Source organism: Salvelinus namaycush, chromosome 8 (genome assembly GCF_016432855.1).
Source record: "Salvelinus namaycush isolate Seneca chromosome 8, SaNama_1.0, whole genome shotgun sequence".
NCBI classification, from domain to species: domain Eukaryota; kingdom Metazoa; phylum Chordata; class Actinopteri; order Salmoniformes; family Salmonidae; genus Salvelinus; species Salvelinus namaycush.
The window spans coordinates 54,839,489-54,854,086 of NC_052314.1; the positions used below are offsets into that span (position 1 = coordinate 54,839,489).

A 14,598-nucleotide genomic window follows, 5' to 3' on the forward strand; every position below is an offset into this window, starting at 1 on the left:
TCAAAAATGACGATTTGACAAATATCTATTTTGTTAGATCAGATTGGTTGAATGTGCGTCCTTCTATCCCCCACGGTCTGCGTTCCATTGACTTCTTTACCACATCTATTATCATTCAACACTTTAGTTTATCAGAGATGATCAGTCCTGGTGATCAGGGAGATAGAGAGAGATACAACCACAAGAACAGACAGGCTACTGCCAAGCCATTGAGTAGAGGAGCCTTTGGGGGTGATTGATGGAGGACTCGTACTTGTAGGAGATCTGGTGAGACAAACAGACAAAGACAGACTTTCATTCTCCAAAGAATAAGGTAGACATTTTAAAAACAATTGACTCTTGTGTCGTCTACACCTGTTTGGTAGTTTAATGTTGTCATATCTTTTCGTTTACATAACCTGTCCTCATCTGGGGAAGAGGTAACAGTCGCGGATGCTGTCAATGCTGTGAGTCCTTGAACTTGTCAAAACGATCTCTCTGTACTCGTGATCTTTATTTCTTACATTGTTTACCTCAGTCACCCTAAACACCTCTGCTGGGGATATCAGCTGATCAATGCTGTCTGAGAAGCAAGTGTACTCATCAATGTTGACTACAGTGCAGGAAGTGATGTTGAAAAGGATCCCACTGTCTGAAGCAGCTTCCTCCGCGTCGGAACGTTTGGCCTTGGTTGTGGTAAACCTCCCAAATCGCACTTCTGACCCTACTTGTGCCTCATATTTTTTGCTTGAGCCACGAAACACAGTTTGGCAGTTCTGTATTCAAAAGCTTCATGGCATCCATTAGCAGGAAGTGGAGGGATTTGAACCGGAAGTCGCCGTTGTAGACATTGACATTCCCACTGCATCGTTTAATCTTTCTGAACATATTTCCCCCATGTCCATAAGCCACCAATGCATCTGAGTGTTGCTTGACGCCTCCCGGGATTAACTTTGTACACTGCTTTGCCTGCCAGGCAGAACTATACTCTATACTGCCTTTCAGTTCTTCTTCCAGCAGACCCCCTTCCACAACCTTCTTCAGCATCTGCATCTCCTGACTGGAGGAGAAAATAACAAACAAAATGGTATCATTTTTCCCCCCCTTATACCGTAGTTTGGGTTGGCAATGGGCCTAGTGCAGTTTTACCAAGCTGTGCAATGGTTGTCAGTAGTGATTTAGGGTTTTGGTGTTTTGCCTGATATAAAAAAATCTAGATGGAATTAACAAATATACAGAGTCAGACTCTGGGAGTTGGACAGATAATAGTTGTGTAACAATGGCACTGCATAGGGCTACAATATACATGACATATTTTACTAGTCAGTTTCGGTTTTAATTAGAGTAGATGGGAATGAAATAGAATCGACTGAGTTGTTCGACTGAATCATGAATCGAGGCATCTCTATCTATGACACAGTTGGCCAGTAATACCTTAACTGGGGAGGACAGACTCATAGTAATGGCTGGAACGGAATTAATGGAATGGTATCAAACACATCAAATACATGGTTTTAATGCGTTTGATACCATTCACCGCATTCCAGCCATTATTATGAGCCGTCCTCACCTCAGCAGCTTCCTGTGATGCTATGGCATTTCTGTCTGCAACGTTCCACAACATTTGCATACTGATCATGGCCCGGTATGTAGCCCTTTTATACTCCAGGGTTTCCCAAACTCGGTTCTGGGATCCCGCCTGGGTGCACGTTTCGAAACCACTGTGTAGTGCGATGGCAAAAAAACTAAATGTGCACCCAAGAGGGGCCCCAGGACCGAGTTTGGGAAACCCTGTTATACTCCTTCCCAGTTTATGTACTTAATCGACCACGAGAGGTTACCGAGACCCAATGTCCACCCACAGTATTGCTGCTTTCATCCAATCTCTTTTGACAAAAAGTACCAACCAGTTCACAGACAGTATGTGGAAAATATTTCTATATTTATGTCGATGTATACATTTCATCCTTCCACAATTTGCATTGCAAGTCAAGCTTTATTGGGTTAAAGATTCATAGCAACAAGCATTCGCAAAGAGTTGAGAGCGCAACTCTGTGTGACAAAACAATCAAACATATACTTTACAAATAATTATTATGAGCCGTCCTAAGGACCTGTTTTTAAATTGTAATACATTTTAAGCACAAATTTGATAAATTGGATCATATTTATGGTCAGGGATTTGTTTAAAATATTGATGTAGCCTAAATCAGGGGTTTTCCTTCTTCTCAGGGACCCCCAGCCATTCCTTGTATTTGAACTATTCCACAATTAGCACACCTGACTCAACTAATAATCAAGCCATTGAATAGGTGAATCAGATGAGCTAAATTGTGAAACATCTGGAGGTCCCCGAGGAGAGGTTTGAAAGCCACTGACCTACATCAATATAATCTATAGGTTCAAAAACATCATTATACTGTAGGCCTATACTAAACAGTAACAACAAACGTAAGAGCCTAAGCATTAATTAAAAATCCAAAACAATCATACCAGATATATTAGACACGTCCACATCTATGTTGGACTAACAGCCATTAAAAATGTTGAAATTGTTGTCAACATTCAGTAGCCTTCTAATCTCAGTCTCAAGGTCTGTAACAGAGTTATACTCTGTAACAACACTGAGAGCTGTGTTAGGACCCAAGGCACCTCCAGATCTGAGAGGGTTGTCATTGTTGTCGGTGCAGCAGTAGGCATTCCAGTAGTGACTCGGAACATTGACTCGCTTGTTCTGGTCTACCCACGTGTCGCCTGGGACCACCCCTGTCACCACATATATCTTACTACAGCCTGCACTCAAAACATCCTTCAGCCTTGTCTCATACCGGTTCCACGGCCCGGTGTTCATCATCCTGTCTTGCGGAGCTACGTTGGTATGGGTCATGGTGGCTTTGGAGGCTTCTCCTTCATGGTGTCCTGCGGGGTTTAGGTGCCCGCGGTCATACGAGCCAAAGTTTTCATTGAGAGCCTGACTCCAGCCCAGCTTGTATTTCCGTTGGTATTGTGGAGAGCGTTCTAAGCATTCATTGTTTTGGTTGTATTTCCCGATCTCACGCGAGGATTCTATCTTATCCATTTGCTCTGGTGGTAGGTCAGGATGCACAAGCTGAAAAATACAAACATTTACAAATTAGCCACTCCACTTCAAGCTTTGCGGTAGCAGTCAAATACAACTCATTGTTATTATTACTGGTATTCTAGGCTACTGCTATTTAGTCTGAAATTACAATATACGAAATAGTACCTTCTAGTGCTTATTGCATGAATACAATCATTTTCTAACCTGCTCTACAGCTAATGTCCTGTTCTACTGCAAATATTTGAACTAAACTAATGTGTTATATCATTCTGTAGTTGTGCCAGTCACATTAAATGGCTGCTGCACTGAATTTATAGGACATTTAAAAAAGGTGATAATGAAAATGAAATATGCAAACCTGTGGTTCATAATAAACTATGGACCCCTCTCTGCCAGGGACCCCTTCGATATCCATTTGATAGGCAGAGTACAGAGGGATCCTCCTGCCATGGTCATACAGAGTGGCAAAGTAATAGTTGTTACCGTTTCTCTGACAGATGTATGCAGGAGAGGCAGCATTGTAAGCAGAGAGACATTTCGCAGGATTCACTAAGCCCTGTGTGTTGGGCTCGATCGGAGTGGGGAGAGCTATTTTCAGACCAGACACTGGCGTATTTCTGAAGAAAGAATCTTCGCAGTTGTCGAAATTTGGAGCCACTTCCCCTCTGACCCCCAACAAGGAGAGGAGACAGAGGGACAAGAGGGACAGAGTCACCATGCTGTGCCCCTGTGGAGAAAAACGTCACAGATGAACCTATATTGCAATGTTACCTTTACATTATGACTGTTTAAGGTCACAATTAGTCACTAGAATCAACTCAAGTCAGGTTATGAAAACCACCCAAGTTCCTGAAACAATATAGTTCCTGTTTACTGTAGTTGCCCACCATCTAGAGGTTGACTTCCTGCTTCTCATTTCTGGTCAAAGGTTGCTAAATGATCGTGTTGCTGTAAGGTTAATTATGCTATAATCATATACACTCCAAACATATTGTTAATATGTCAGAAGATAGTTTTGAAAATCAAATCAAATTGTATTAGTCACATGCGCCGAATACAACAGGTGTAGTAGACCTTACAGTGAAATGCTTACTTACGAGCCACTAACTGACAGTGCAGTTTTAAAAAATACAGATAAGAATAGCAGTATATTTCCTTAAGTGCATATCTTGATTGCATGACACATTAGTATTGTTTTATAAGCTGCCACTAGCCTATTTAATTTCCTTGTATGAAATAGTTTTTGCTGTGCTCGATACAGAGAACTTTGCGCTATTGCATCGATTTTCGAAATAACCATAAGAAATTGAATATCCAAATAATTTGTTAGATTTTCAATCTCACCTTCTGAACTTGTTTAACAGTCCTTTGAATTGTCTCACTCCTTCAGAGGTCTGTAGCATCAGAGAAAACACGTCCTGTTACTCTCTATATACTGTACATCATCTCTCTCTCTCTCTCTCTCTCTCTCTCTCTCTCTCTCTCTCCTCTCTCTCTCTCTCTCTCTCTCTCTCTCTCACTCACTCACTCACTCACACTTTTCTTGCAATCTAGATCCATAATCATTATGCCTAATTCTATGTCATAAATATCTATATTTTTCTGCTCGGGATGTGCACGGTTATCGAATATCCGAATGGACGTTAGTATTCGATTACTTGTTTTAATATATATTTTTTAAGACAAAAATGTATATGACTATTTTAACCCTGAAAAGGCTTTTTCTGAATTAAATTAAAATATCCATGTGACATTGTTACATACCCAGTTATGCCATGACATTTCAAATGATTCATTTAATAAAAGTTTGACTCTTTAATGTAGTTTTTATGAAGTGCACGTGCGCCCCATAAAAAGACCAGTAGCCAACCAGAGGCCTTCAGGTGGAAATAAAAGTTAATGTAAAGTTAATGAAATGAGAAGGAGTGGGCTACAACGAGCAACCAAAACTGTTGTTTTATCTGAATTGGTTTGGAGAGAAAGCGGATCCTGTGGCCTCAATTACAGTACGGTTCCTTCAGAATTGTTCACACTCTTTGACTTTTTCCAAATGTTGTTGTGTTACAGCCTGAATTTAAAATGCATTACATTTAGATCACTGGCCTACACACAATAACTCTAACATCAAAGTTGAATTGTGTTTTTATATATTTTACTTAAATTACTTAAATGAATACAAAATGTCAATAAATATTCAAACCCTTTGTTATGGCATACCTAAATAAGTTCAGAGGTAAAAATTAGAGGTCGACCGATTATGATTTTTCAACGCCGATACCGATTATTGGAGGACAAAACAGGCGATACCGATTAATCGGCCGATTTAAAAAATATATATATACAGTGGGGCAAAAAAGTATTTAGTCAGCCACCAATTGTGCAAGTTCTCCCACTTAAAAAGATGAGAGAGGCCTGTAATTTTCATCATAGGTACACTTCTACTATGACAGACAAAATGAGAAAAAAAATCCAGAAAATCACATTGTAGGATTTTTAATGAATTTATTTGCAAATTATGGTGGAAAATAAGTATTTGGTCACCTACAAACAAGCAAGATTTCAGGCTCTCACAGACCTGTAACTTCTTCTTTAAGAGGCTCCTCTGTCCTCCACTCGTTCCCTGTATTAATGGCACCTGTTTGAACTTGTTATCAGTATCAGTAAAGACACCTGTCCAAAACCTCAAACAGTTACACTCCAAACTCCACTATGGCCTTCGCAAACAGCACAGATGGACAGATCTCACGAACGCTTCTTTTACGCTGCTGCTACTCTCTGTTCATCATATATGCATAGTCACTTTAACTATACATTCATGTACATACTACTTCAATTGGCCCGACCAACCAGTGCTTGGCTAACCGGGCTATCTGCATTGTGTCCCACCACCTGCCAACCCCTCTTTTTACGCTACTGCTACTCTCTGTTCATCATATCTGTATAGTCACTTTAACCATACCTACATGTACATGCTACCTCAATAATCCTGACTAACCGGTGTCTGTATATAGCCTCGCTACTGTTATTTTCAAATGTCTTTTTACTGTTGTTTTATTTCTTTACTTATCTACACACACCTACACACACACACACATACTTTTTTTTTCTCGCACTATTGGTTAGAGCCTGTAAGTAAGCATTTCACTGTAAGGTCTACACCTGTTGCATTCGGCGCACGTGAGAAATAAACTTTGATTTGATTTGCTGCTACCCTCAGACTGCACCCCGGCAAGCTGCAGGTCCTCGGTAATGTTGCCGTCCATTTAAAATGTTTAAAGTGTGTCACCCCAAATTCAATTAATCAACAATAACGTAGTCGTAAATCTGTTTGTGCTGTTGCCAACTTCTTTTGTCCTTGTTCATTCGCTGTCTGGCAGATTTAGACTAGGCAAAACCAGTGATTATTTTTATTGAGTGTGGTATTCCTGGGCTAAAACTAAATGTGTACACTCTCGTGTTGCCCCTGGAATGATTGTGAAGTAGACCAAATTCTTTACCCCCACAAAATAGTTTGAGAAAGTAATCTGTGTGTTATCATGTCCTGTCGGTGACTGCTGGTCCTTATTGAAGCCCTCTCTCATGACCAAGCACATTGGGGTGTGGAAGAAGGCCCTGTCTGTGATTTTGACAAGGAAACATATTCTACGCACCTGTGACCCAAGGATCAAACACCACACCATTTCCCCCCCGATGTTCACAACATGGACATCTATTTATTTATGATACACATTGAATAGCACATTTCAATTCAGTGTGCAATTAATGGAGTAGCGGTCTAACCCCGGGGTCTCAAGTGCAGCTCGGCGCCATTTCACAGGGAAAACTGCCCTATTGTTGCACGCAGCTAGCTATTAGGATGTTACTCCTTCTCCTCTTTTCCGTGGATGGATTCCAATAGCTCCTAAGAGAGCTTTGGGCCCTGTGGCCGCTCACAGCCTTGATCTCTCTGGCCTCCAGACCTGCATCAGAGAGCTCCTGGATGGTAGTCATCTTGATGCAGTGGTTGGTATACCTACGGGATGTGCCGGCCTCCTAGAGAGAGCGAGCGAGCGAGCGATTAATAATAACAATATGACAATGATTCTATTCATATGACTGTATAGCAGCCAAGCTATTTGAACAAACTGTTAAACCTTGCACAGACGGGGCAGCATTGATGAAAGCGTGTTGAGTCCCATTGGCTCTATGGTATACCACAATGTTGTCATTGGATAGCTTTCGTCTGGCTAACAATGGGAATTCCAAATCACCCGTTGTATAAAACTATATAATATATGGCAGAAATGTCACGTAGCCTATCAGAGGGCAAGATGGAGCCTAAAAAACAAGTGTCCTGGGGTTGATTTGGGATTCATGGTGAACATGTTCTGAAACCTAACTAAAATGTTGTTTTGATACATTGATTTGACAAGTAGTTTGAATGGTGTTACGTGTCTATTGCTTCAACATATTGAGGGCATTTCCCCCCAAACTAGAACACTGTGTATGAAGGAGAGTACCATGCTGGGCATCCCAACATCGTCACATTCTGGGAGGTGTTTGAGGAACTGACAGAGGATCAAAAGAAAGCATTCCAGAATAAAGTTCTGTTCTGTCATTCACTGCCCTCTCCCTTTTACCACCTTTGCCCCTTCAGTGTTCCTGACTGGCTGTGATCGTGTGCCCATCCTGGGTATGAACCAGATCAGGATGAGGGTCCAAACCCTTCTCAACTCCTCCCAACAGCATTTCCCAGAGGCGCTGACCTGTCACTCTCTGTTGCAGCTGCCCATCTACCCCTCCAAAGAGATACTACAGAGCAGGCTTATAGAGGCTGTTGGCCACAACAGAGGCTTCTGGAATGAATAATGGGTGTATAGTGTTGCTGCTGTATATACTCCTCTCCTGTGTTCATCTTTTCATTGTTCCATAGTTGGGTTTAAGATTTGGATTGATTTAATGTAGGGTTGTATTTCAAATCCTAGCTTGAGATCTGTGCGGTACTATGACATTATCATATTGCATTCACCAAATTTTATTAAAACATTTATAAATCAAAAAGTACAACATGGTTTGTGCCTGCACATTAAACAACTCATTAACAAAAATAACAACCAAGATACAAGGAAATCCCAAAGTATTTGAAATAATCTAATTGTTAAAAGGAAGCATATCAGGTTGAGTTGAACACAAGAACTATTCATTTACAAGACCCACCAAATGGTTCATTACAGAAATGAATGAGAGCATAATATCCCTGCAGTTAGGTGGCACACATCCTTCTCAACCATGTTCCCCAATTCACAATATAGGTCAGGATTTAACTCAAGGCGCTCTATAGCGAAGCGCACTATAAGATACTTTTAAAGGTCATTTACACTTGAGCAGACATGCCAGCGTTACCATGAATGTGATCTCAGTGAACATCGGAGAAAATGCCTTTAAAAGGCGTATTTTGGGTTGTATAGTGCCTTGACATAGAAATAAAACCTCCAGGCTCATGATTTGAGCATTACTGACCTCAACTTATATTTACAGTACTACTCAAGTTCATAGCTCTTCTAAATTAGTAATTTTCCTTCTTGAACTTGATTCCATTTCCAAAAAGACGTACATACTGTTCAAATGACGCATTCTTAATTCCCTTTGAATAGAGACGCTCATGTGAACAAAGTCGTATCGGGTTTTAAGACACTATATAAAGGTTATGTTAAAGGTACAGTCACCCGTGATTCAATTACAAACATTACTCTTTGATTTTTAAAAGATCAGTGCAAAATAGATCACTTCCAGATCAGTGGAGGCTGCTGAGGGGAGGAGGGCTCATAATAATGGGTGGAACGGAGTGTTTGATGTATTTCATACCATTCCACTGATTCCGCTCCACTAATTACCACAAGCCCATCCTCCCCAATTAAGGTGCCACCGACCTGTGTTCCAGATAAATACAGTAAGTATATTTTTGATCAGTGCTCATCATAAGAGATCTTTATGCGACAGCGCCCTCTGGTGTTTGTGGTCAGATTTAACAATGGCGTTCAGGAACGAGTTGTTGGTGAACTCCACGGTACATGGCCAGGGGGTGCATGGGTCCAGCTCCAGGATGGTCACATTGTTGGGCGTGGCAGTGCTCAGGAGGCTACAAGTACACAGTTCATGTACAAGGTTAACTGTGGGCCGCGGGCCAGTAGCGGCCCAGGTTGAAACCGTTGATCCACACCTGGCCCTAGTGATTAAAACAAAACAAAGGAAAAGCATTTTTTTAAAGTCTAGAAATAACGTACGTGTTCAGGATTCAGTAGTTTCAGGGACCATGAATAAGTTGTATGTTGCACTAGGGTATATGAAACGAACGTGTTTTAGTAAACCACACTTATGTGATGAGTAACCTTGCCTGAGATCTGAAGAGGTGTATCTAAGGTTAATGCCTAGGCTTTAGCTCAGAGGGCTAACACACCAGTCTTGTCATCGCACAGAAGACACAGGTCAGTTATACTGACCAAAACTATAAACACAACATGCAACAATTCCAACGATTTTACTGGGATACAGTTCATATAAGGAAATCAGTTAATTTAATTTAATTCATTAGGCCCTAATCTATGGATTTCACATGACTGGGAATAAAGATACCTTAAAACAAATTGTGGGCGTGGATTAGAAAACCAGTCAGTATCTATTTGCCTCATGGGGTACTCTGTTCACAACTTTGGCATCAGCAAACCTCTCACCCACACGACGCCAAACATGTGATCTGCAGTTGTAAGGCAGTTTGGACAAACTGCCAAATTCTCTAAAATGATGTTGGAGGTGGCTTATGGTAGAAATATGAACATTCAATTTTCTGGCAACAGCTTTGGTGGACATTCCTGCAGTCAGCATGCCAATTGCAACCTCCATCAACATTTTAGACGTCTGTGGCATTGTGTTGTGTGACAAAACTGCAAATATTTGTGTCCCCAGCACATGGTGAATGCACCTGTGTAATGATCATGCTGTTTTATCACCTTCTTGATACGCCACATCTGTCAGTTGGATGGATTATCTTGGCAAAGAAGAAATGCTCACTAACAGGAATGTAAACAAATTTGAGAGAAAAAAGCTTTTTGTGCATAGGGAACATTTCTGGGATCTTTTATTTCAGCTCACGCTACATGGGACCAACACTTTGCATGGTGCGTTTCAGTGGAGGCTGCTAAGAGGAGGACGGCTCATAATAATGGCTGGAACAGAGCGAATGGAATGGCATCAAGCACATGGAAACCATGATTATGGTGATATTAGTTATCAGCTGCTGCTACTCTTAAACCTTTGGATGCCATCTCCCATAGTGCCCTTCGTTTTGTTACAGATGACAGTTTTGATACTCATCACTGCATCCTGTATCAAAAGGTTAATGTATATCTATATATTCGTTTGTGTATAAAGTATATATTTATGTTGTATATACAGGACACATTTGTAAAAGATGCCTAGGTATCAATATGTCTTCCCTGTTCAAGTAAAGGTACAAAAATCAAATAAAAGTTTGAGTTGGCATTGGGCCGAGTGCAGATTCACCAACCCTTGCAATGGTTTTGATGTTTTACCATGGTACAATAAATCAAAATCTAATGAACAAAGATACAGAGTCAGACTCTGGAAGTTGGACAGATAAGAGTTGTGTAACAATGGCACTGCATAGAGCTACAATATACATTACATATTTTACCAATCCGATTTGGTTTTTATCAGAGTAGATGGGAATGAAATAGAATCGACTGAGTTGTTCGACAGAGTCATGAATCGCCACATCTCTATGACGTTTGTCTGCAACTGACCGTGGCACTTTTCTGTTCCCAGTTTATGCACTTTATAGACCACTAGAGGGTACCGCGACCAAAGAAATCTCCACCGACAGTATTGCTGCCTTCATCCGATCTTTTTAGACATAAAATACCAACAGGTTCATCAACAGCATGTACAAATGGTTCTGTAATATGTCGATGTACACATTTCCTACTTTCACAAAACAAGCGTTTATTGGGTTATAGATTCATAGCAACAAGCATTCACAAAGACATGGTTGCACAATTCTGTGTGACCAAACAAGCAAACATACGCTTTACGAATAATTACTACAAAGGATACATTTTGAAATTGTAATACATTTTAACCACACATTTGATCAATAGGACAATATTTATGGTCAGGGATATGTTTAAAATATTGATGTAACCTAAATTAGGGGTTTTCAAACCTCTTCTCAGGGACCCCCAGCCATTCCTTGTATTTTAAGTATTCCACAGTTAGCACACCTGTCTCGACTAATAATCAAGCCGTTGAATAGGTGAATCAGGGGAGCTAAATTGTGAAACATCTGGAGGTCCCCGAGGAGAGGTTTGAAAGCCACTGACCTACATCAATATAATATATAGGTTCAAAAACATCCTTATAGAGTTAGCCTATACTAAATAGTAACAACAAACGTAAGAGCCTAAGCATCATTTCAATATCCAAAACAATCATACCAGATATATTAGACACGTCCACATCTATGTCGGTCTATAACAGCCATTAAAAATGTTGAAATTGTTGTCAACTTTCAGAAGCCCTCTAAGCTCAGTCTCAAGGTCTGTAACAGAGTTATACTCTGTAACAACACTGAGAGCTGTGTTAGGACCCAAGGCACCTCCAGACCTGAGAGGTTTGTCGTTGTTGTCGGTAGAGCAGTAGGCATTCCAGTAGTGACTCGGAACATTGACTCGCTGGTTCTGGTCTACCCACATGCTACTTGTGACCACCCCTGTCACCACATACATCTTACTACAGCCTGCACTCAAAACATCCTTCAGCTTCTTCTCGTACAGGATCCACGGCCCCTTGTTCATCTTCCCATCTTGCGGAGCTACGTTGGTATGGGTCATGGTGGCTTTGGATGCATCTTCTTTATGGTGTCCTGCGGGGTTTAGGTGCCCGCGGTCATACGAGCCAAAGTTGTCATCGAGAGCCTGACTCCAGCCCAGCTTGTAGTTCTGTCTGTATTGTGGAGAGCGTTCTCTGCAGCCATTGTTTTCTTGTATATCTTGATCTCACCCAATGATCCTTTCTTATCCATTTGCTGTGGTGGTAGGTCAGGATGCACAACCTGAAAAATACAAACATTTATAAATTAGCCACTCCACTTCAAGCTTTGTGGTAGCAGTCAAATACAACTCATTATTATACTACTGGTATTCTAGGCTACTGGTATTTAGTCTGAAATTACAATATACGAAATAGTACCTTCTAGTGCTTATTGCATAATTACAATCACTTTCTAACCTGCTCTACAGCGATTCACTAAGCCCTGTGTGTTGGGCTCGATCGGAGTGGGGAGAGTTATATTCAGACCAGACACTGGCGTATTTCTGAAGAAAGAATCTTTGCAGTTGTCGAAATTTGGAGCCACTTCCCCTCTGACCCCCAACAAGGAGAGGAGACAGAGGGACAAGAGGGACAGAGTCACCATGCTGTGCCCCTGTGGAGAAAACCATCACAGATTAACCTATATTGCAATGTTACCTTTACATTATAACTGTTTAAGGTCACAATTAGTCACTAGAATCATCTCAAATCAGGTTATGAAAACCACCCAAGTTCCTGGAACAATATAGTTCCTGTTTACTGTAGTTGCCCACCATCTAGAGGTTGACTTCATGCTTTTCATTTCTGGTCAATGGTTGCTAAATGATCCTGTTGCTGTAAGGTTAATTATGCTATAATCATATACACTCCAAACATATTGTTCATTTGTCAGTTGATACTTTAGCAAATCTAATCAAATTGTATTAGTCAAATGTGCCGAATACAACAGGTGTAGTAGACCTTATAGTGAAATGCTTACTTACGAGCCCCTAACTGACAGTGCAGTTTCAAAAATTACAGATAAGAATAGCAGTATATTTCCTTAAGTGCATATCTTGATTGCATGACACATTAGTATTGTTTTATAAGCTGCCACTAGCCTATTTCATTTCCTTAATTTCCATAACCGACAGTGCAGTTTAAAAAAATACAGATAAGAATAGCAGTATATTTCCTTAAGTGCATATCTTGATTGCATGACACATTAGTATTGTTTCTTAAGCTGCCACTAGCCTATTTAATTTCCTTGTATGAAATAGGTTTTGCTGTGTGTGATACAGAGAACCTTGCGCTATTGCATCGATTTTCGAAATAACCATAAGAAATTGAATATCCAAATAATTTGTTAGATTTTCAATCTCACCTTCTGAACTTGTTTAACAGTCCTTTGAATTGTCTCACTCCCTTAGAGGTCTGTAGTTTCAGAGTAAACACTTCCTGTTACTCTCTAGATGCTGTACATCATCTCTCTCTCTCCTCTCTCTCTCTCTCTCTGTAACGTCTTGTGGTGAATGAACGGACCAAGGCGCAGCGGGTGATGAATACATACTGAATTTATTAAATGAAAGACGAAACACTAATGAACACTAGAACAAACTACAAAACAATAAACGAAGACAACAGACCTGAAACAAACAAACTTACATATAGACGAAGAACGCACGAACAGGAACCGACTACCTAAAACGAACGAACAAACGAAACAGTCCCATGTGGTATACACAGACACAGGAACAATCACCCACAAACAAACAGTGAGAACAGCCTACCTTAATATGGTTCTCAATCAGAGGAAACGTCAAACACCTGCCTCTAATTGAGAACCATATCAGGCAACACATTAACCCAACATAGAAACACAGAACATAGACTACCCACCCCAAATCACGCCCTGACCAACTAAACACATACAAAAACAATAGAAAACAGGTCAGGAACGTGACACTCTCTCTCTCACTCACTCACTCACACTTTTTCTTGCAATCTAGATCCATAATCATTATGCCTAATTCTATGTCATAAATATCTATATTTTTCTGCTCGGGATGTGCACGGTTATCGAATATCCGAATGGACGGTAGTATTCGATTACTTGTTTTAATATTTTTTTTTTAAGACAAAAATGTAAATGTATATGACTATTTTAACCCTGAAAAGGCTTTTTCTGAATTAAATTAAAATATCCATGTGACATTGTCACATACCCAGTTATGCCATGACATTTCAAATGATTCATTTAATAAAAGTTTGACTCTTTAATGTAGTTTTTATGAAGTGCACGTGCACCCCATAAAAAGACCAGTAGCCAACCAGAAGCCTTCAGGTGGAAATAAAAGTTAATGAAAAGTTAATGAAATGAGAAGGAGTAGGCTACAACGAGCAACCAAGGCTGTTGTTTTATCTGAATTGGTTTGGAAAGAAAGCGGATCCTGTGGCCTCAATTACTGTACGGTACCTTCAGAATTGTTCACACCCTTTGACTTTTTCCAAATGTTGTTGTGTTACAGCCTGAATTTAAAATGCATTAAATTTAGATCACTGGCCTACACACAATAACCCTAACATCAAAGTTGAATTGTGTTTTTATATTTATTTTTTTATATATATATATATAAATGAATACAAAATGTCAATAAATATTCAAACCCTTTGTTATGGCATACCTAAATAAG

The 14,598-nt window shown here is 40.2% G+C and overlaps 1 protein-coding gene and 1 pseudogene across 1 annotated transcript; both read right to left on the reverse strand.

Moving 5' to 3' along the window:
• Positions 1-1,955: 1,955 nt before the first annotated feature.
• On the reverse strand, positions 1,956-4,514 carry LOC120052845 (endonuclease domain-containing 1 protein-like). The gene is made up of 3 exons (XM_039000032.1): positions 4,406-4,514; positions 3,420-3,788; positions 1,956-3,088 (listed from the first exon to the last, which is right to left on the reverse strand). Exons 2-3 carry the CDS (start codon positions 3,777-3,779, stop codon positions 2,507-2,509), a joined length of 942 nt encoding a protein of 313 aa, XP_038855960.1. The 5' UTR covers positions 3,780-3,788; positions 4,406-4,514; the 3' UTR covers positions 1,956-2,506.
• Positions 4,515-11,509: 6,995 nt separating this feature from the next.
• On the reverse strand, positions 11,510-13,324 carry LOC120052848 (annotated as a pseudogene).
• Positions 13,325-14,598: the final 1,274 nt, after the last annotated feature.